Raw genomic sequence first — 23769 nt, forward strand, 5'->3', positions numbered from 1 at the left:
TTTTTTTGTTTTTTTGTTTGTTTTGTTTGCCTGTTTAGCTCTGTTTTCGTCATGTTACCCAGGGCGTCCTTGCTTGTGAACATGGAAGTGTCGTGACCCCCTGTCAGTGCGTTCCGCTTATGTGCTCAACTCTGACCTCTTTTATTTCTGCATTCAGCATATCAGATTATTGTACAAATCGCAAAGCACTAAATTGATTGTTTTGTTCAGCCCCCAAAGATTTATCGTTACGTTTTGACTGTCTCTTTTCTGATGAAATTTCATGAAATAGGAACATACCTATTGTATATATTTGTCATTACAGTTGCTGAGCATATTTGTCATCTGATATGATGCATTTGACATTGTTAAAATAAACGGCAACACTTTACGCCATTACACTACATGTGAGCCATTCAGAATTTGTACTTTATTGAGACCATGTACACAAAATATAGTTGTTAAAATGAACCAAATATCTCATAAAGAAGGTGTTATGCCAGTTTCAAGAGTGGTGTTTCAAGGATAGAGCAAATAGGAATGGACCAAAGAAAACACATACAACAGCTGCAACATCAGCTACAAATAAGCCTGTGCTGCTATTTTGTTCAACAATAGCATTGTGCTTATTTCTTCAACGTCGTATATTATTGAGGGGACACTTTTACACAACTGGTTGGGGACTTACATGTTTTCCATGCTCATCCTTTACAAGCTTCGCTCTCAACTTCATACTGGCATTGTAAATTTCACTAGCATTATCATCGCACCATTACATGCCAAACCATCACCACCACCAATGCCTAAAAACTCCCCACAGCTCATGCCACGCCATGCTAAAATACGGCTGCCGACAGCACATCATGCACTAAACAAGTGTAGGAAGGCGGGGTAGGTCGTACGAATTATGGGGCGTAGACAGCCAAAAGACGCGGACAGAAGAACAATGGCATGGAACGACTGCATCGTGCACTATGCTCTGTAAAATCTCTCCTTATTTAAGTTTTTAATTTAGGATTTTTGCTCAGAAAGAATTTGCGTAGTGATGCAGCTAGTTATCACTCCATTCTAACACAGATCACTCAACTTTGACTGTGAAACGGCATAAGAGGCCTGTGTGATGCCATGAGAATGATAACTGCTACGGCATAATTGTGTAAACTTATTTTGTTTTTTGATTTCACCAGCTCTTCACCGCTTGCTTGGCATTTTTTTAGTTTTCCAGTCATGGAATAGTTCTCTGACTACTTTCCCAGTTTTCCATGCTTTACTGGATTGCAGACATCCTGAGATACACACGGTAATTCAAGCAACTGGGTATTCGAGGATTTCATGTTTGTATCGCTCATGTTTGTGACCTGCCTCGACTAATCCTCGTTCTTTACACAGATGATAAAGCTCTGAAAAATTATTGCGCAGGCTGCATTGCTCCACTGTGTGGTTATGCAGTTATAAACTGCACAGCTTTGTACTGAGAGATCGTGCTATTTCTTGTGAAACAACACCACACACACACACACAGTGCAATATCAAAGCAAGGCACACCTAGAGGTGCTGATTCTAGCATGAAATCTCTGTAGTTACTGATCATTGCCTGCTTGCTTTCTGTATTGATCTGTAGCAGACAGTAAGATGAAGTTTGCAATGTACAAATGTACGCAATGCAAACAAGGTCACACAAAGAAAGGAATGCAACTTGACATCTGGTGCATCTGAGCTACAATGTGCTGTATTACTTTTATTAAAATTTACATGATTGTATATCTTTCTTCCACAATTTCAGTAAATTTTTGAGCCACTTTGGTAGTTGTCACTCTGTAGAGGCCGACAAATTCATCCACGTGTGTCAGCACAAATCTATGCAACTGGACAGGGGGGGGGGGATATGTTTATTAAGAAAAAGAAAGGAAAGGTCAGCCAGACGATGGTCGGCTTGCTATTCCAAACAAAGAGGCAAAGGGAAGAAGGAAAGAAACGGGGACGAAAAGAAAAATAAGAAAAGGGAAGAAAAGAAGAATAAGAAAAGAAAGGAAAAGGAAAGGAGAAGAATAAATCAAAACAGAAGGAAAAGAAGAAAAAAAAGAAGGAAACAAAAGGAAAAGAAAAAAAAGTTAAGAACAAAGGAGATAAGGTAAGGAAAGGAAGAAGACAAAACTAAAACTGAAAAGTCACACAATCACAAGGCATTGACAAGGTTCAAAGCGTGGAGAAAGCGTAGGAGCGCTGTGGTGACTGCCCACTGGGTCTAGAGAAAAAACACAGGGCTCACAGGGAGCCCAGGAGACCCGTGTTACGCAGAAAGCGGAGCACCGCTTTTGTGACTCTCCACTGGTTAGCTCGCTGCACAGGGCCAAGGAGTGTTGCGAGAGAAACGTCTGTCCGTCCGTCCGTGCACCCAAGCTCTGAGAGATGTTGCCAGAGCACGGCCCGATGATGGTGGTGACGCTGACAGTGGAGGAGCTGATGAGAGATATCGTCTTCTACACCTCAGCAGGGGCAAATGGGGGATGAGACGCGGCCCATTTTGAACAGGAGTGAACCGGTGAGGGCAACGTTCAGCCGGAGACGATGTAGACGGGTCTCCTCCTCGCGGGTACAGCGGCAGCCGATGACAAACTCCAGTGAGGGGTCGATGGACTGCAGGAACGCATTAGGTCGGATAGCGTCTACAACAAACTGGCGGGTGCCGTCGCCGCAGAGACGCCGTATAAGCAGGCGGCACGCAGACACCGGGAGCGGTAGTAGGGACACCGTCATGGCCGCATCAAGCGCGGCGCGTCTCGCAGCCGCGTCAGCACATGTGTTTCCGTGTAGCCCTGTATGCCCGGGTACCCAGTGAAGGCAGATACGGTGGCCGACCGAGGAGAGTTGGGCGTACTCCTGAAGTAGCATGGTACGCAGATCACTCACGACACTCGGGTGGTATGTCGACAGGAGCGCCAAAGACGCCTTGCTGTCTGTGAGGACGACCCACGTATCAGGCACAGATTCAGCGATATACCGCAGAGCGGCAAGCAGTCCGAGCAGCTTCGCATCCGTGGAGGACACTGTGTAGGGAAGTCGGAGGGCGAGGTCACGGTTTTCCTGCGAGACGTAGTAGGCCGCTGCAGATGACTCATTCGCTACCGATCCATCAGTATAGATGGCGCGGCTCAGAGGATAGGACGAATACGACGAGATGCTCGAGCGCGAGCTGGCGGGCTACTGTCACAGGCACATCGTTCTTCCTCTGGAGGATAGTGGCACAGGTCTCGGGTCTTGCAAGCGTCCACATCGCAGGGGCGTGCAAGGGCAGAGAGAACTGTGCAGGGACGGACCCTTTGAGACGACCGAGAGCATGACCGAAGTCAGAGGCTGGGCAGTCTTCGTCGACGTGGCGAAGGTAGTGGAGAGGGTGCCGAGTAAGGAACCGTGCGAGAACACTGAGGGTTGCCCCGTCCCGCAGGACATCGATCGACGGTTCACGTGCCTCGGCTAGGACAGAGTATGTCTCGGTGGTCGAAGGGACTCCCAAGCAGACGCGGAGGCTCCTGGCTTGGCTAAAGAGGAGATCTCGATTTCTGCTTCGGCTGATACCATGCAGGATGGGAAGGCTATACCGAAGAGAACCCAGCACGAGGGATTGGTGGACACGGCGGAGGTCAGAGAAGGATGGGCCCCATCGCAAACCACATCGCAACTGGACAGTTTAACATAGTGAGCATTGTGTACTGCATCATGAAGGACAAAGTATGGGAGCAGATGTATGGAACATAACATTGAATATGTAGTACACAGATGCCTCTGCATGACAAACCACCTAACTTCAGTAACGAGTGATGAACATGCAGTCTTCAGCCAACTTCAGGAAATTAATACATGATGTATGGGGAGATGGTTTGCAAGATATACCACCATCCAGAGCAACAGTTTCACAGGTTCCGGGCAAATGCATTACGTTGGCGCACAAGATGAGCATGTAACTATTTCGCTCCACTTTACCGAACTTTATGCACCCCTAAGGGTGCAATAGAAAATGTGGGAAGGGAGGGGCGTTCTAAAAAGAAACAGGAGTAGTGTGAATTTCCCGTTAAAAAGAAATGAAAAATTCCACACACACAACCACAAGATTTATGAACCTATGGTGAAGCAAGCTCTTACACAGACATGTTTTTCGTGTGTTTCATGAAGGTCAGTTGTGTTGGGGATGGCATGGTATGCGATAAGCCTAAGCTAATGCCAGTCACATATTTGTGTAGCAGTAAATTTTCTTCACGTGTGGCTTTGAAGAACTACTTACTTGAAAAGAAAAAAATAACCAGGTGTGACACATATACAATCATATGTCACGGGCATTTGGTGCCAGTCATTCAGTGAAAGTAGTTTGCATCAGACGCCACATATTCTCCTGGTGACGATGAGGGTGAGGGAATCTTTCCAGCGATAAATGTATGTCATGGTGTCGCGTATTGCAACAGCATTCATGCACTATTTCGAGTGACAGATCCATAGATATTAAAATCTTTTGTCATGACGCTGATGACACATTCTTAGTTCCGTCCAAACTTTGTTACCGTAATATTCCCATATTCTGTATACCCTCCACTCACTGCTTTAGGACTGGAGTGCGAGTCAAGGCAGAGGAGAGATGGTGTGAAATGGGAGTACCCATTCTGCGTAGTTATTGTACAGGACATGTCGTACGGGAAAAACCGTGGACACTTAGCATGCACCTGAGCTGGTGTAAGGGGAACAAGTTGTAACATAATTGAATGTACAGTGAGGTATTACACATATGTATATTAGAAGTGGATATTGGTTTGGTTCATTATTTTTGAACTCAGCTATTCAGAACATGTTGAAGACAGGCACAACACCAAATTAGAGGCATTGTGGCATTCGTGATAAATAGAAGCATGATTGCAATGTGGATGCGGGAGTATATTATAAATCATGTAGCATGATTCCATAGGAATGTGTTTTCCCATTCTTAAGATTTACCTGTACAGGATACGAGACTACACAACAATAATGCACTGATCACACCAGTGTAAAGCTGCAGTGTCGTCAAGCAATTTTTAACAGTCCTGCTCACAGAAATGATGCCCAACAGCATGTATACATTTTAGCTTGAAAGAAAAGCCTTGAGCTTCAGGAGACACAAAAGAGACACTGTTTTTTTTTTTGTTAAGTGCTATATTCAAACTCAACACCTGAGTACATGGATAAAGTCTCTGGCCATATGATAGATATAAACAACATCAAAGAAGGAGAGCTAGTGTAACAGGGGTACATGTTTACACTGCTTTACTAGTGTCATCTATATCCACACTGAACACATGCGCACAGAAATTAACTGTGCAGCCATACGGCAGCTCTCTACAACGCAAAAGAACAATAGCTACTGTTAACATAAGACCGGGCTCTTCCACGTTCTCGTATGCTCAGTGTACATACAAACGGCTGCACTGGCAGGACAGATCTGTACCCATGCTAACAGAAGCTAACTTTCTATTAAGTAGTTGACAACCGTCATGTGGCCATGTAAAACATTTCCATGCACTCATGCTACAGTTATGGCAGTACCATATTTCCATTTTGATGTTGCATGTACCAGCTGGCTACTATTATAATTGTCAATACCATCTATTGATAAGTCTTTAGCCTACATTTTGTTATATCTGTCTGGAAGGTGTTGTATGCAGTAATTGCTGTTGATCTAATTTTCAACTTGCAGTGCAGTACAATGTGAGCAAGGGAGCTCAAAGTTTCTGTGCACATTGCCCTTGATTCCTATGCAATTCAGCTCTTTTGCAGTACACCTCAGATATATTAGTGGAGTCAGCATGTGGAATGTAGCAAGGATTTTTTTTGTGCACCATTGCCCATTCATGCTCCACAATTGACCAGGCTAATTGGGCTAACTGGCAGGGTATGGAAAGTGCATGCCTCTATGAAAAAAGTCATCCCTGTGGAACTAGGTAATAGCCTTTATTGTCTGAATATAAACAAAAAATCTCACGAATACAAAGTTGTTATGACGAATGAGTCCACAAGACCACAACAGATAATTTTTTTAGAAAGCGTCTCCAGAATATCTATGCTTATACAATGCACAAAAACTGTCAGTGATTGGTTATGGTTATGTACCTGCAATAGTTAACCGAAAAAGTAATGATGCTTTCAAAAGGTCCCCAGCCTCATTTAGCACACTGCTGTGTAGTGTCTTTTGCAGAAGCAGCCCTACAAAAGCAGATCTACTGTTACCAGACGATAAATCAAAATAGATGTAAGCAGCTGTCTTTTTGAATGTTTCCCAATGTAGCAGTAGTAACACAATACCTGAAGAACTGTTTTTCATTGGTCTCCTCTGCTGTGGCATGCTGAAATAAGTAAAACACAGATTTCAGTTTCATCTATGCTTACATGTGAATCCAGAGAAAATGGGGACCTCGTTCGGTTTTGCTCCGGTATTTTCATAACCTGGGAATGCAGAATCTGCTCAAATTTCGTGTTCAGTGTAGTGCAAGAACATGCAATATTTCCGTGCCTCGATAGTATTCATACAACAGCCGCAAGACGCTAATGCACTTTATGCTCAGTCCTATTGGACGGTTAAATGTCTCTGAAGATAAGACACGCTGCAGAGAGATGATAGATACTGGGATAGTTAACAAATATGCGGGTGGATAACGCCCCTCAATTTCTCCATCGGGGCTCGCAACAACAATCTAGAACGTTATTGCTTTTACTGTACAATGACAGGGGTGCTTACAGTGTGTATCACAGGAGATGACACTCATAATAAGCGCCAGCACAGACAGCATTACACTTTGTTTTTGAAGATGCACATTGAAGTTCGGACATCCGCACGCTCTGTCGGTCCATTGGATTGGTATCTGGATTTTGTCCAGTGGCACATGTCGATGTCACTTTCTTTGACCACACTTCGACGGTGCTTTTACGTTTACCATGCAAGAGCTTGCAATATCGTCTTCTAAAAACAACTGCTGCATTTCGTGATCCCGGTCAAGCGTTACGCCACTTTTCTTTACTAACCGCGCATTTAAACCGATTCTGCTTAATTTTTACCAGTTAGATTTCGAATTAGTGAAACATCACCGACCACAACCACTCTACGATAGTTTTTCAGCATACGTTCACAGTTATAACGTACTTAGGCCGACGTTAAACTAGCCCCTCCCCTAGTTTAAAACACGTCCCATTCAAATACACGGGTCTTAAACCACCAGTTTAAGTAACTTGGGTGGATGATCGAAATGGAATATTTGAAGAGAATATTCGTCCCATTGCGATAAAATCCATCTCCTAGGCGCTTCTAGCAACTATATCAATCAAAACTTACCCAAGATTTGATGAAAAATTCTTCGTGAACCGGGGATTAGGCCTACCGGCCACAACCGCTTCTGGCAGACTCTGGCGAAATGCACATGCGCCGTGCAGGAAGCTCGCTATGTGCGGTGCCATTGGCTTCACAGCAGCAGGTTGTAGGGCATAGGGTGGTGATCCAGGATTGGCGAACGAAAGTCTCACGTGATCGATTTATGCTTGACGTCACTAAACCAATGGGTTAAGTGAGTTGGTGAATATGAAATTGGTGAAATGGTGGTAATTGTGTTCAACGAAGCGCTCCAATAGCTTAATGCATGCTGGTGATATTAACATTTTTCGGCACGCTAGTTGCCTTGGTGATTGCGCACGATTACAACCAGATGTTCTGTCAATTTGACAATGGTGGTGGTGGTTATAGTGAAAGAGCTTGCCGTATTCACAATGGCGTTTGTGAATGGTCCTTCCTTAAACCAATAGAAGACAAAGTTGATTTCTTTTTCTCGAAAACGTGATCCGCAGTGTTAATACTATCAACTCACTCATGTCACTATATCTAGTGTGGATGTTATACGTGACCTTGGCGTACTGTTAGAAAACGCTGTACGGTTTTGTCAGCATGTGTGCTCTATTTGAATTGAAATTTTATTTACCATGAGCTATTATGTACATGGAAGGCGGCAGGGCAAAAAGTTGCTTAAGCAACTTGACAAGGCCCCGACGCCCTAATTTCAGCACCAGCAGCATGTGTTTATACAGACATTGTTCAACAAACTACCAACACTTGAAATAATTAAAGACCCACAAACGTCCTTGTACAATACTAAACCACAATAGAATGGTGCTACTTGCAGGTACTTAAAAACCTTTAGTGGCTGACACTAAACGTGAAATAATAAAGAAGAGAATTAACCGTATCAGTGCACTAATGATTGACGAAGAAGGTTCGAAGATAGCTTTTGTTTAGTATGTTTGTTGTTGCGTTCTGATCGTTTAAGTATGTGTTGAGAACAGATGGCAGATTGAAACGGAGTGTTTGCTTGCCGTAGTTTGTACGGCAAAAGGGGACTTTCCATTAATTAGCATCACGGAGGCAGATGAGGCCACTAGAACAGTTTTGTTGGATCTCTGATAGAGTTTCGAGGAACTTCTTGTACGTGTCATTTCTAAATTTGTATGCGCAAAGTAACATGTAAGGGAAAACATTGTGCACTTTGATTATACCAAGTTCCTCAAAAACACCTTCAGTTGTGTGTAAGTACGGTATGTTCATGATATGGCGAACTATTTTCTTTTGCAAAAGTAAAATCTTTCCTAGGTTACTTTTAGTTGTGGTTCCCCAGACTAGTACGCAATATGTCAGATGTGAGTGAAATAAGGCGTAGTATATTTGCTTTTTAATGTGAGTCGGCAGGGACGAGCGAGTTCTTGCGACAATACCAACGATTTTTGATAACTGTGACGTGAGATGGTCGACATGTGCGTTCCATGTCATATTTTCTGAGAAATGAACTCCGAGCGTTTTGAACGATGGGACAATGGCAATGACCGTACCACATAGCGTCAGCTCTATGGTCGTATTCACGTTTTTATTTTTGGGATGAAACAGAACTGCCTTAGTCTTGGAGCAATTTATTGTTAACTTGTTTGCGGTTGTCCAGTTCGCAAGGTTATTTAAAACTGAGTTAGCTACAGAGATCAGTTCATCTGCGTCCGTGGAGCTGAAGACAGAGTTGTGTCATCAGCATAAATAACATATGTTGGTTCCATGCTAATAGTCGTTATATCGTTGATGTAAACGTTAAATAGTAGAGGACCTAAAATACTACCTTGTGGTACACCGGAAATTAATTGCAGTGGGAGAGACAAGTGGCCATCAATGATTACTGAGTGTGTCCGGTTCAAAAGATATGATGTTATAAGAGATTTACAAACGCCCCTGAATCCATAGTGGTCCAATATGTACAGAAGAATGTCATGGCATAAGGTATCGAAAGCCTTGGAAAAATCTACGTACACTGCAAGTGTGAGTATTCTGTTTTCAAAATTACGCAGAATTGTTTCCTTTTGCACAAGCAGCGCACTTTCCGTCGACTTCCCTTTGCAGAAGCCATGTTGCGCAGATGTAATTATATTATGCATAGACAAAAAGCTCATTAGTCTAGTTTCTATAATCTTTTCTAGGCCCTTCGAGAACACTGGCAATACTGATATTGGTCTATAATTCGTCATTTTATTTATATCTCCCCCTTTAAAGATAACAGACAACTTAGTACACTTCATCAGTTCCGGAAATTTTCACTGTGAGAGTGACATATTGAAAATAAAATCTAGGCATGGAGCGAAGAGATCAATCACAAATTTAATTGGCTTTACATTCATATCATTAATGTCTCTACTCCTATTATTTCTTAAACCGGCAAATATATTTATTATCTCGGCTTCACTACTAGGCGTCAAAAATATGGAATGTACATTTCTGGCGATATTTATTTGTGGCATTTCCGACGGTTGTGATATGGCACCCACCGATATAAAATGCTCATTAAATTTATCTGCAAGTTCTCGTCCTGATATAGAGTTCCCGCCTATACATAGCTCTTTAATAGAGCTCTGCGGAGAAGGCTTAATGATTTCATTTATTGATCTCCATACTTCCCGTTGTGATATCGCTAGCGCATTCTCGAATAACTTATTATAATAACAAGATTTTGCGCTTCTTAGTTCACGAGTAACCATGTTCCGGTATGATTTATATGTTTTCAATTTTTCTACGTCTCTAGTTTTAAGAAACTGTTGATACAACTTATTTCTTTTTGCTATCATCCTCAGCAGCTGTGAAGTCATCCATGGCCTTCGACACCTTTTAGATGAAGTAAATTTGGTTAGAGGAAAGCACACGTCATAGCATTCTTTTACTAGATTTCTAATGCTTCCCTGCGTGTCCTTGGTTTCATATTAAGGATCGTGATTTCCGGGAACCCTATTTGTGTCATTAGGTCCCTTACATCCTTGATACGCAGTAAGTTGGAATCGTCTTCAGTTATATGTGGAATTCTTGGCTCACGCTTCTTCTACTGAGAGAGTGCACAAGAAGTTTACTGCTACCTTGTATGATAAATACTTTGAACGTGCTTGTTTTTTTTAATAATTATGTCACTGTACTTGATATGATTAACATGTCTACTTTGTCTTCAAGAAAGACACTTCGAGACTTTTTCTTTTTGGTGTGAATTAATTCATAACGTTATTGATTCTCCCATTCAATGTTTGTTTTTATGCGCCAAGTAGCGTTCCTGTCAGACTGTTTACCCGTCTGTGCATTTGAATTCTGGCCCTTCGCATTGTATTCAACGTAAATATAACGCGTCCTCCCGTGACAGTGATATTTTTTCCACCTGTCTTGTTTTTCAACGTGGATTATTTAGCTTGGTACATTAGGCCCTGGGTTCATGACCCTTGGTTTTTGTTCTTACATTGCTGTAAGCTGTATTTGAATTTTCACAACGCACTATCTAGTAGGGTTTTCCGTTGATGGGCACTCTTAAATAAATAAACGTAAATAAATACCGCCGTTGTTTGGTAACTGTAGCATGCGTTTTTGGTATTCATAATTTAAATGCCGTGTATGCTCAGGAAGGAGCTAGTGTCCCTTCTAACCTCACATGAAATTAGGGTATCTTGTTGGCTTGGCATGCTGCTTGTCTACCGTTGAACATTAGCACTCCTTTGCGTTTTAAAACGCGCCTTTTTAACCACTTAGAGTTTGCGGTATTAAATGCATAGCATGGCAGTTCATGTTCGGTGTCCCTCCCTTTATTTTTTGTCGGAAACAAAGTCGTTGTTGAGTAAGGCTACTGATCGCTGGCTAGTACATGTAGCTCACTGTATTAGTAATTGGAAAGCTTTTGTTTCTTCCTTCCGGGACACTGTCCTCTGCTCTCCTAGTATTTATTCACACAGAATGCAAGAAGCATTACAGAAATGTTTCTCTGTTATGACTATAGCCTATCAACCCAGTAGAAACGAAAGTGCGCTTTACTTACAAAATGTCATCCCTGTGTGTCCTAATTGCAGAATGCTGTTTAAAAACGATTAGTGGGTAAAGTGGATGTGAGGCAAATGGGGAGATCTTTTCTGGCTCTTCCACTTTACAAATATCTCGTGATTGGAACTATCTGTTGAATAGCTTGGTACGCATTTTCTGAAAAATAATCTCAAAGTGATATTTATGATTATGTGACTGCGGCACGGTTATTTTGCAACCAAGCATGTTGTTTTTCTACAACAATTTTAGGCCAAACCTGCAATGACAAACACTCTGTAACGTCATTGCGTCTTCACTACACACAGTCATTCCATACAAAATCATCAATATCTATCAAGATGTAAATCGATATACGTACTATCTATACATGAGTGATTTAAGGTCTTTATGACCAGCATAAGACGTTAAGATATTTCCTCGCCTTTATTGGGAAGTGCTCAGCTAACAGTATAAAGGTCATATTTACTACCGCCGCCATACTGAATGTGTAATGTGTGCAGTGGAATGTGCATGTGGAGCTGCATTTCAATGTTAACAGATGTTGTACTACATGTCCTGTATTTTCTTTCTTACAGGAGTGTACCGTGTATCAGCCCTGGAGAGGTAGCAAGCTGAGGAACACAGCAACAACCTACAAGGAAGTAATGGGTACTGCTTGGAAAACAGCAGAAGCGTAAAGGACCGTTTTAATCGGTAAGCAGGTATATGAGACACTGTAAATCTCAAATGTTGTTTTGATCCCTGCATATCGAACAGAGTTTCAACCTTTCCAAACTTTCAATCAGGCTTTCGGATTTTTTCACCCTTTCTCTGTATGTACAATTATGGTCGATACTGTGCTCTATGACTTCTGTCACACTTTATTGCATGACTTGCAAATGCATTGGAGGAAGACACACACAATTACATATCCTACAGTAGTGTCCCCACATGTGTGGGAATCAGTGCTTTTCACGCTTCAACCAAACGCCGTCTCTCTGGTGACTGTGAAAATAAGGGAAGGATCTGGCAACATAGCTGCCATTAAAATTCATGTAAATTTTACGGCTTCATTTTTCTTACGACACCGTAATTTTAGCGGGTGAAAAACAGCAGTCAGGCTACATCAAAATTATCGTAAATTTAACGGGGCATTACTTCTCCCAAAATGGCTGTTACTTTAATGAGAAAAGTCTGGCAACACAGCTGTCATTAGGATATACGAAAATTATACGGTAATTTTTTTCAGTGTGGTTTCATCCTGATCCTGCGTTACGATGTAGTTTCTGCATATCTGGTTGGAGCGGAAATCTGTTCTTTGTCCCGAGAAGTGAAATGATCACGAAACGCGAATCCCACTGCATTCATTCCTCGAGTGCATTAAGCATGAACTGCATTTCGAGAGGACAAAGGTACAAATGCTTGCTTATATCCGTGTGCAGGTTGGGACTAAAGTTTGCGGAACATGCGTGCAGCGTGCATCTTCGGCGCGACAGCCTAGCGGCCGCCGTAAGCGGGTGTGTCCACTATTTCGGAGGGGCGGAAGGGTGCACTGCTGGCAACACACAGCGGTAGCTTCCACTTCCCAGGCTCAGCCAAGCCACACCGGAACAACCACTGTGTGTCGCTGACAACGCACACTTTCACCCCTCCGAGACAGTGAACTCTCCCGCTTCCGGCAGTCGCCAGGGTGTCGCACCGAAGAGAAAGAAAAGGCACGTCGCTCGCGTGTTCCGTAAACCTTTGTCCGAACCTGTGCAACCCAATTGCGTGTACAATTCGACGTATGTTCACTTCATTCATACTTGAGTATTTATGCAGCCGTCGACGCATGACGAAAGAGACACGGCACGTATCGCTTAGAGGCATAGTAATGTGCAACATATTTGAGAATCATAAGGCATTGAGAGATACAGACTGATAATAGTGAGCAGTATACAGTGTGCTCTCGCAATGTCCCATGTTCAGTTTGTTAGGAAGGTTTATTTGCATGTACAGCTGTTCCAGATATTCAGAAACAGGAATACACACAATTACTTCTCAAAGGAAAAGGTTGCTTGCTCGTTATCTGCTGTTCCCCATGCAGAAAATAAAATATTTCTCAAACCCCGAAGCTTCTGTTCGGCTGTCAGTAGAAATGGTGCCCTCTCATCCCGGCATTTGCTCGGAAAACTGTCCCACGGATGGTGACATGCGATTTAAGCAATTCACTTACTAGTGGAGTCAGGCGGCGAGGCGTCAGGAGATGCGGTTATATCTGTGTCGTTATCCTCAGGTGTATCCAATGCCCTCATTACGTGAGTTACTGTTGGCTGCAGTTCCAGATGAGCATCGGTGGTAATGTGCTCCTCATTTCTGCGTAGTTCTTCTGTGCTGCTTGTGGCACTCTCGTTCTCCGATAATGTCTGTGATGCTGATAATATTTAAAAAACGAAATCAATATACGCTCCCGATGAATCTAAGGACAGCAAAGGTACACAGTGTAACATCGCCCTTTAGAGTGACCTTATTCTATCTTGCTACGTGCTCCAATACGCTAAAACAGTTTGTCCTCGCGCAAGGGAGAGTGAAGAGCTTGTAGAAACTATGTGGCCAAGTGTCTGTCCACTCACAAAGCAGAAATCAAGGGGACATTTGAAGGCTGTCGTGGGTGTGCCGCGAATCTCACCCTGTGAAGATAGTTCAAGATACGGTCTTGTTTGCGAAGGTGGTGAATGACGTCGCTTCACGGCCAGTAGGGAAGAGAGAAAGCCCGAGGAGGCTGCGCCGTCAGCTAGACAATTTGCATTCTCGTAACCGTAGGCCTTTTGTGCAAGTTTGGAAGTGTTCGTGCAAGCTCGTCGGCCCACACATGCCCCAGTGATAGCGGTTACAGGGTTTCCAACATGCGTTCTGTTGTACCGTCAAGTTATATTTTTAAGACTTACTATTGGCCTAGGCATCAGTAGGGGCACTAAGTCATCCACTGACGTCACAAACAAAAATTAATTCACCGTCGTAACAAAACGTATTCGCTAATAAGATTTTGTGAACTAAGGTTTCTTACATCCTGTGAAGATTCCAGCCATGATGATGATGATGATGATAACAGCGGTCACAATTTCGAAGAGTAGAGACCTGCAATGCAAAGACAGAACAGAGAACAAAATAAAACATTTCACCTGCATCTCAGACTATCTAAAATACCATACGATAGTCTGTTCTGGGGGTTAAATTTATAAATCAGGGCGTAGTTTTTCAGTGTACGGGTGACATTTCCTTCAGTACGAGACGACACTAAAACAACGGACACGATGGGGAACTCAAATTAACAGAATAGAATATTTATGATGAAAGATTGAAGTCACTGAAAAGGTTAGCCAGCTGTAGGACTGGAAACCACATCTTCTGTTACCGGTCCACGGTTCTACCAACTGAGCTAAGCTAACTCACCTCCTGAGCCACTTGAAAGGGCGCGTCATCTAAAAGGACAAATCAACCACTCTCTCATCCCTCTTCCACTCGTGCATTTTTCTCACTCATACACACATTCATACGACGGGAACGACACCATCGGCAACAGTTGAACATGAGAGAACCGATGTTCTGAGGGTGGAACACATACGAGGAGTGTTCAAGTCAAACCGGGACTTTTCATTTTTTGCAAAACTAAAATTAACTTACATGCGAGAAATTATTTTTATTTTTCAACGTAATCTTCAGCTGCACTAATGCGCTTGTCCCAGTGTTTCACGAGGCCTTGGAATCCAGCAGGGTAGAAATCTTTACCAGCGCTTGGCAGCCATGATCGAACCGTATTCTTGACCTCGTCGACGCAGCTGAAGTGGGGCCCCCAAGGAACGCCTTCAGTGGCCCGAGGAGATGGAAATCGATCTAATAGTTTAAACTCTAATAAATGTAAGTCACCCCCTTTTTTACTTCCCCTACTTGATTTGTTTGCCTTTCAATCCTTCATAACTGTATTTACTTCGCGGCCTTCTGAACTTTTATTCTTCGTCATACACTATACAGGGTCTCTCAGCTAAATGTGACCATATATTTTAAAAATATATCTATCACTTTTTCCGCGATGAAATCAATTGCAATGTAGCATATGCTGAAGGGCACTTCCTATGAGGGCATTAGCAGACTCCTAAGGCAATGTCTTAATTAACTTTCAATAATTAACTATTTAATTATAAAAGCTACGAAGTTGCTCCAATGAGAACATCTGATCTCTTCGGTCACCAAATACCAAAGCCGTTTTCAGAACAAAAATTCGTTCGATAGATTTGTCCTGACGAAGACAGTGCCACTGTCGAAACATCGAGCATTCTTTTTTTTTAATCTATGTGTTAAATTGCCCATTAAATAAATAAGTTTTTGTTAACGTTTTTGTAATCTGTAGTCCAAGTCTTATTATTTCACTTTGATATATATATATATATAGATATATAGATATATATATAATCATGGAACGATGCGACAGCACCAGAGGACACATGTTTCGCCGTGTTTGCGGGTCGTCAGCTTTGGTCCAGAGCTCCATTTGCTGTTGCATGCAACAGCAAATCGAAGCCAAATCTAACGCCAGCTGAGCAGCGCAGCCTTTCTGACCTTCGGGACCGCAGTGACATAGTCGTTAAAAAAGCTGATAAAGGTGGTGCAATCTTAGTAATGGACAAACAAAACTACATTAACGAAGGCATCCGGCAATTATTGTGCGCATCGTTCTACAAACTCCTCGAGGCTGGCACTACAGAGGAAATTACGGCTCATATTATCCGCAGTCTAAAAGATCTAAAAGCAAGTAAAAAGATAGATTCCACCCTATACGATTATCTCCTCCCCAAAGACCCCGCAGCGGGCAGGTTTTATATGCTCCCTAAAATCCATAAACCTGGAAATCCAGGGCGCCCAATAGTTTCATGCAACGGTACAGCTACCGAGAACATTTCAAGCTTTATTGACCACCTTCTTAAAGATATACCTCCTAAACTACCATCCTACATTAAGGACACCAATCACTTTCTTCAAATTTTAAGTGAATGTCAGCCTCCTTCTTCCAGTTTGCTTGTCACGCTAGACGTTTCCTCTCTATATACTAACATCCCCCACGAGGATGGCATTGCTGCAGCGGAAAGGTCATTTTCAAAATAGTCTGATACCTCATACGATCCTTGTGTCCTATGCACATTTCTCAATCTTATTCTCAAAAATAACAACTTCAAATTTGACGGTAAGCACTACTTGCAAGTTCATGGCACGGCTATGGGTACAAAAATGGCACCTAACTATGCAAATATTTTTATGGGAGCTCTAGAGGAGGAATTTCTGTCTAAGCGCCTGAAGAAGCCCACGCTTTACAAGCGGTTCCTCGACGACATCTTCATGGTGTGGCCACACTCAGAAGATGACCTAATCACATTTATCAGCAACTTTAACAAAGCACATCCGGCCATCAAGTTCACCCATTCTTATTCCCCTTTAACTGTTAACTTTCTCGATGTCCAAGTAAAGTTAACCAACGGGGTCGTGTCCACAAACCTGTTCCGTAAACCTACAGACTCTCAACAGTATCTAGCATTTAGCAGTTGTCACCCGCGTCATACTAAACTTGCCATCCCTTACAGCCAAGCACTTCGATACAGGCGCATCTGTTCCAGTGATGATGACTTCGACAGAAATCTAGCTGAACTTAGGGAAACATACATCGGTCGTCAATTTCCACCTAGCTTAGTTGACGACGCTCTAAACAAAGCCCGCAAAGCAGATCGCAAAGCCCTGTTCCAAAACCACAAACGCGTGTTAGATAATGGTTCCGTAAACCTCGTCTTAGCATTTAGCAGCAATATTCCAAGCGTTAACAATATACTAAGCCGTCACCATAGTATCCTTCTCCAATCGTAGCGCATGGGACGAATTTTCCCTCAGCCACCGCGGGTAACTTACAGGCGAGCGCGACCTGCACGATAATCGCTTACAGGATTTATCGCTTACAGACAGATCGCTTACAGATTCATCGCAGGTTCATTTGACACGCACTTATCAAGAGGATTCTGATGAACATTCTGTGACTTCGGCAACATGTGCTAACGTGCAGTCACCTGACTTCCTGGCTCTGATATTTAAGGATCTTCACGTCGACAGCCTTTGGGGATTTGGAGCCGGCACTCGTTGTGATATGTCGGTTAACTTTGCTCTGCTCTCGCAGGTTAGTAACTTTATTCCAATTACGTGTATGCGTTGGGTACACATACTGCCGGCTCCAAACCAACCAGTTACATCTCCAGCCAAACGTAGAAATTACCTTATATCATGCACATTGCTGTTGCTGCTGCTTACGTTTAACGACTTGTTTGTCTTGATCTCTGCTCCCCACTGTATTTGGCTTTCTCTCTGTCTCTCTGCGATGCTTATAAAGAGAGCAACTTCCATGATGTTTCATTATTTCTGTACGAGGCTACTATTATTATCCGGAGACATTGAGCATAACCCGGGACCCATTGACGTTGAAAGGTTGGATAAGATTCAATCTGCTATAGACTCTTTGACTTCTGGTGCAGCTAAAAACCAACGTGAGAACACACTTAAGTTACGTGATATTGCAAAGGATACCACAGAACTTTCAGAACGGATTCAGAAGTTAGAAGTCATCGCTGATACCATTAACACTATAAAGCAGGACATTACCGAAATACGCACGGAGGTGAATGAGTTCCACGCGGTCTTACCAAGTGTTTGCAAACAGAAGTCAAACAGTGTTTGCTAAACGTTGATAATCTTGAGAACGAATGAGACGAAACAACCTAGTGTTCAGAGGCATCCCAGAACACTCTGTAGAGGCCTGGTCCGACACCGAAAACATTCTGCGTAATTTCGTTGAAGAACATCTTGGCCTATCACTGGGCGATGTAGAAAGAGTGCACAGACTTGGCGCAAAAAAGGACAATTATCATCGCCCAATTATTGTTAAGTTCTGTAACTATAAACAACGACAAACCATAGTACAGAATGCACCCAAACTTAGAAATGTCAATGAACCAAGGGTATGGATAGAAGAAGATTATTCGCAACGTATGCGACAAATACGAAAATTGCTGTGGGATTTTGGAAAACCTTATCGTGACGATGGCAAAAAAATACGTCTTGTTTTTGATAAGTTGTATATCGATGGTCAGTTATATATGTATGACGAAACTAGTTCCAAAATAAGTATTGTGAATCGTGATAGCTCCACCAAAGGGGGCCGTGAACAGGCAACAGCCAAATGACGTTGCAACGTTGATGCACCGGCCAGTTCTCAACTTGTAGCCCTTGTTTTTAATTTTCGTAGTCTGTTATCTGTTGAAGAAGTTGTTGCAGCGATTGCTGATGCTTGTGGTGGCGATATCATTGCTGGCACCGAAACATGGCTTGATAAAAATATTTATGACCACAATCTATTACTCAGTAATAAATTCCGTGTTTATCGGAAAGATAGGATTGGTAGGCGTGGAGGAGGTGTTATCATTGCAGTTCGCAACAATCTGACTTCCCACCCAAGCAGCAAAATGCACTGAAAGTCGAGTGCAATAGGGGTGGACGGGTAGATCAAAGGCCTTGAACAGATTCATGAAACTACAGAACATTGATAAGACACATACCGTCCACTCCTAATGCACTCAACTTCCAGTACATTTTGCTGCTTGGGAATGTACTGAAAGCCGGGTGCAACAGGGGTGGACGGTATGTGTCTTATCAATGTTCTTTAGTTTCACGAGTTTGTTCAAGGCCTTCCACCTACCCGTCCACCCCTATTGCACTCGACCTTCAGTACATTTTGCTGCTTGGGCAGCTTGTACACTGCGATAGTGAATTAGCCCAGGCAGCAAAATGCACTGAAAGTCGGGTGCAATAGGGGTGGACGGGTAGGTGGAAGGCCTTGAACAGACTCGTGAAACTAAGGAACATCGATAAGACACATACCATCCACCCCTATTGCACTCGACTTTCAGTACATTGTGCTGCTTGGGTTTTTGTTAAAGTTAGAGTGCTACACTCTTATGTTATCGTAGGTTGCTGTTATCGCCCCCCTGATGCTAGCCCTCACTTTATAGATGACTTGTCTATCTGTGTTCAGGATATTTTTCGACGGTTTCCTAACAATTCTGTTGTCTTGGCTGGTGATTTTAATTTTCCCGGTATGAACTGGCACCTTAAAAGACCGGACCCTTCACACCACAATCAAGCCGAAAGTAGGGCTATGTTGCACTTTTGTGAAGAGTTTGGTTTTTCCCAAGCAGTGTTAGATAATACCCGCGGTGACGCCGTGTTCGATATTTTCCTTATAAACACTCCTGAAAAGATTACTCAAGTTGACGTTCTAGAAGAAGTCAGTGATCATAGAGCCGTAGCAGTAACCGTGCGCTTTGGAGAAGTGCATATCAAGCAGTAACCGTGCGTATCAAGGAGAAGAGACACCCGGAAATATATTTATGACTACAATGGGGCCAATGTGGAAGGTATGAATAGTTATCTAGAAGAATTTTATATGAGACTCTCTCATAAATGGGCACGGAATCCGGTTAATGTTAACTGGTTATTGTTTAGAGATGCTATGCTTGACTGCGCTAAGAAGTTTATTCCGAAAATTATCGTTAAGTCATCTGACAAAAATCCATGGTTCAACTCTAAGCTTAAAAAATTGTTGAATAAAAAAAAGAGAGTATACCGTGAGGCAAAATCTCGTGGCACGGAGTCTCAGTGGTCCTTGTATTTCAATGTAGCCCGTGAACACAAATATGCCATAAGAAATGCCAAACACAGGTTTTATAATCACGACCTTTGTAGATTGTTGTCCTCGAATCCGAAGAAATTTTGGTCTGTTGTTAAGGCAGAGGTGGGTGAGAGTAGGCCTGTAGTTGTCGATACGCAGGGCGTGTCCCTCGCGGATGATGATGCAGTGGACGGATTAAATGAGTTCGTTTCATCAGTGTTTACTAGAGAGGCGCTTCCTTGCCCACCCGTACAAATATGCATTCGTGATACCATGCAAGATCCGATCATTGTCTCTACAGACGGCATATGTAAAATTATAAATGACTTGCCTCTCTCGTCGTCTCCGGGTTGCGATGGTATCTCCACTAAGTTTTTAAAAATGACTAAGCATGTGGCCAGTAGGATCCTTGCGATTATATTTCAGCAGTCACTTGACACTGCAGCGATACCTGGAGACTGGAAGCATTCGGTTGTCGTTCCCATACCGAAGGTCCCCTCCCCAACAATTGAGTGCTTTCGGCCAATCTCGCTCACTTGCGTCTCATGCAAGGTGCTTGAACACATTATATTTTCTGTTGTTATGAAGCATTTGGTTGCCCACGGCTTCTTTTATGTAAACCAGCATGGCTTCAGAAGTGGGTTCTCCTGCGAGGGTCAACTGTTTGAATTTGTCACTGACATTTTTAATAACCTTAACTTAGGCATACAAACTGATGCAATATTTATAGACTTGGCTAAGGCATTCGACCTTGTCCCACACCAACGATTGATTAACAAGGTAAAATCTCTTGGCCTTCACCATGCAATTGTAAACTGGATTGGTTCTTTCTTACAAGGGAGAACACAGAGAGTTAAGTGGGGTACGGCTATGTCCAACGTTTCGGAAGTAGTCTCTGGCGTACCACAGGGGTCAGTCCTGGGCCCTTTGTTATTTTTGATCTACATTAATGACCTGCCAAATTCAATACAATCCAGCATTAGGTTTAGGCTGATGATATCGTCCTTTACCGTCCTATTAGAGATAACTTCGATCATTTAATTTTGGAGTCTGATTTAACGAACATTAAAAGTTGGTGTACTGTATGGCAGATGGAGGTTAATGTAGAAAAAAGTAAATTTATGACCTTCTCCAGGGCGAAGACGCAATACTGTAATACCTACGTATTTGGTGATCGTAATCTGGAGAGGGTCATGATATATAAGTACCTGGGGGTTCATCTGGCTCATAACTTGTCGTGGTCACATCACATTAATGAAATTTCTCACAAAGCAACTCATACTCTGGGGTTTCTACGACGTGTATTGCGCTTGGCATCTACAGATGTTAGATTAATGGCCTACAACACTTTGGTCCGAAGTAAATTGGAATATGCGTCCATTATTTGGAATTCCTCCCAGAAGTATTTAATTGAACAAATCCAGGCCGTCCAAAACAAGGCAGTCCGTTTTATCCTTAGAAAATATGACTGGACCAGCATTACCGAATTCAAGCAATCAAATTGCATCCCACTTCTTGCTAACAGAAGGAAGGTTAAAAGGCTGGTGAACATTTTTCGGCTTTTCCTCAATGGCTCTTCGTATATTGAACCAGCCCACCACTTATCGGCCCGTCTTGACCACCATCACAAGCTTAAGACGACATTTGGCATGACAGACTATTTTTATAATTCCCCCCTTCAGACAGGCATCCGTGATTGGAATTATTTGCCTGAAGAGGTTGTCATGAATAATAACATTGATACTTTTACTAGGGCCTGTGAGAGATTGTACTTAGAGTAGGTAACAGCTTTATGGTTGTGCTTTCTTGTGATTGTCGTGTTTTTTTTATATATGTATCCTTTTCCTATTGTTTCCCCCCTTATGTAATGCCATAGCAATGGCACTTAAGGTATATAAATAAATAAATAAATAAATAATCTAGTTAGCTCTAAGGTTAATAAAGCAGCGCATGCAGGAAACGGCTGTCACCCGTGCCACGGTCGCAGGTGTCAAATGTGCAAATTAATGCAAAGCACCCAAATACTTAAAATTACTAATTCCAATTTTTCAGTCAAAATTAATGATGACTTCGACTGTAATTCATCTAACGTCATTTATGCCATTCAGTGCGGCATGTGCCAAGCACAATACGTAGGTCAGACTAAAACATAATTTCGGATCAGGTTCAACAACCACCGATCTGACGTTACAAAAAAGCCAAACCTCCCGGTCTCTCGCCATTTCAAACAACCAGGTCATTCACTAAATAATGTGTCACTTTTTATTCTCCAGTCAAATTTTAGCCCAGATCGGTGCATGGAACAACGCGAATCTCATCTCATTTACAAATTCCAATCAACCATTAACGAAGATCTGGGAGCACCTTCAACGGTAAGAAATCTGGCCGCCTAGATGAGCTACACTTTCTTCCTTTTCGTTTCATTTCTGTTTTTCTTTCTTTTTTCTCTCGCTTTTTTTCAGCAAAGTTTGAAGCAGCGCTCACCCCGCCCGGAATTTTCCCCAAAGCCTACAGTGACCTACGGCGAATGATATCACCACCCGGACTTGGCCTTCTGGAATATTCCCGAATCTGCCTCACTGACAAACGCCTGTAGCGTGCCCGTACCGATTATGACGTCATGTACCAAACCTATTTAAGTAATGTGTAACCAGCTATGCATCTTTTGTCCTGACGAAGACAGTGCCACTGTCGAAACGTCGATCCTTGCCCAATTTACTTTTTATCGTCTCCCTATGTAATAAACTAGTGTTTGTAACTTCCCTAAAATCTGTTTCCGCGTCTTTTTTGAACTTATATATATATATAGGTACAGTCCTTAGCTTTCAAGAGTTGCCACCCGCGGCCCACTAAACTTGCTATCCCCTACAGCAAGCACTTCGTTATATACGCATCTGTTCCAGCGACAGTGATCTGGATGCAAATTTGTACCAACTCAATTCACAACATTCATCAGTCGCCAATTTCCACTCAGTTTAGTTGAGGACGCAATAAGGAAGGCCCACAGGGCAGATCGCAAAGCTCTGTTCCAAAACCGCAACCGCAAATCAGACAATGGTTCCGTTGACCTCGTGGTACCATTAAGCAATAATGTTTCCAACATGCTTAATCGCCACCACAGTATTCTTCGTCAGTCAGAGCGCATGCTACAAATCTTCCCGGAACACCCACGTGTGACCTACAGGCGCACACAAAATCTCCACGATAATCTAGTCAGCTCCAAAGCCAACCGACCAAGAAGTCCGACGGCAGGTTGCCACCAGTGCAATGGCCGCAGATGTCAAATATGCAAACTAATGCGAAGTGCCCACGTGCTTAACAGCACAAATTCTAGTTTCTTCATAAAAATTCATGGTGACTTTGACTGTAATTCATCCAAAGTCATTTATGCCATTCAGTGCAACACGTGTCAGGCACAATACGTAGGTCAAACCAAAACATATTTTCGGATCAGGTTCAACATCCACAGGTCGGACGTCAATAAAAAGCCAAATCTTCCTGTTTCTCGTCATTTCAACTAGCCTAGTCATTCGATAAATGACGTCGCCCTTTTTATTCTTCAATCAAACTATAGCTCCGATAGAGGCAGGGAACAACGCGAGTCTTACCTCATTTACAAATTCCAATCAATCATTAACGAAGACCCCGGTGTACTTTCAACAGTAAGGAATCTGGTCGCCTAGATGGGATATACTTT

At 42.7% G+C, this 23769-nt stretch overlaps 1 protein-coding gene across 2 annotated transcripts in view; it reads right to left on the reverse strand.

Moving 5' to 3' along the window:
- LOC135376220 (caspase-7-like) overlaps positions 1–23769 on the reverse strand; it is a 236776-nt gene that overhangs the window by 187089 nt on the left and 25918 nt on the right. For both annotated transcript variants that reach the window (XM_064608826.1, XM_064608830.1), the window contains 2 exons: positions 14382–14452; positions 13551–13748 (listed from right to left, as the gene is read on the reverse strand). In XM_064608826.1, the coding sequence (XP_064464896.1) occupies positions 13551–13748; positions 14382–14452 (269 nt within the window). The remainder of the gene's footprint in view (positions 1–13550; positions 13749–14381; positions 14453–23769) is intronic.

The sequence above is a fragment of the Ornithodoros turicata genome, chromosome 1, assembly GCF_037126465.1.
Source record: "Ornithodoros turicata isolate Travis chromosome 1, ASM3712646v1, whole genome shotgun sequence".
Lineage (NCBI taxonomy): Eukaryota > Metazoa > Arthropoda > Arachnida > Ixodida > Argasidae > Ornithodoros > Ornithodoros turicata.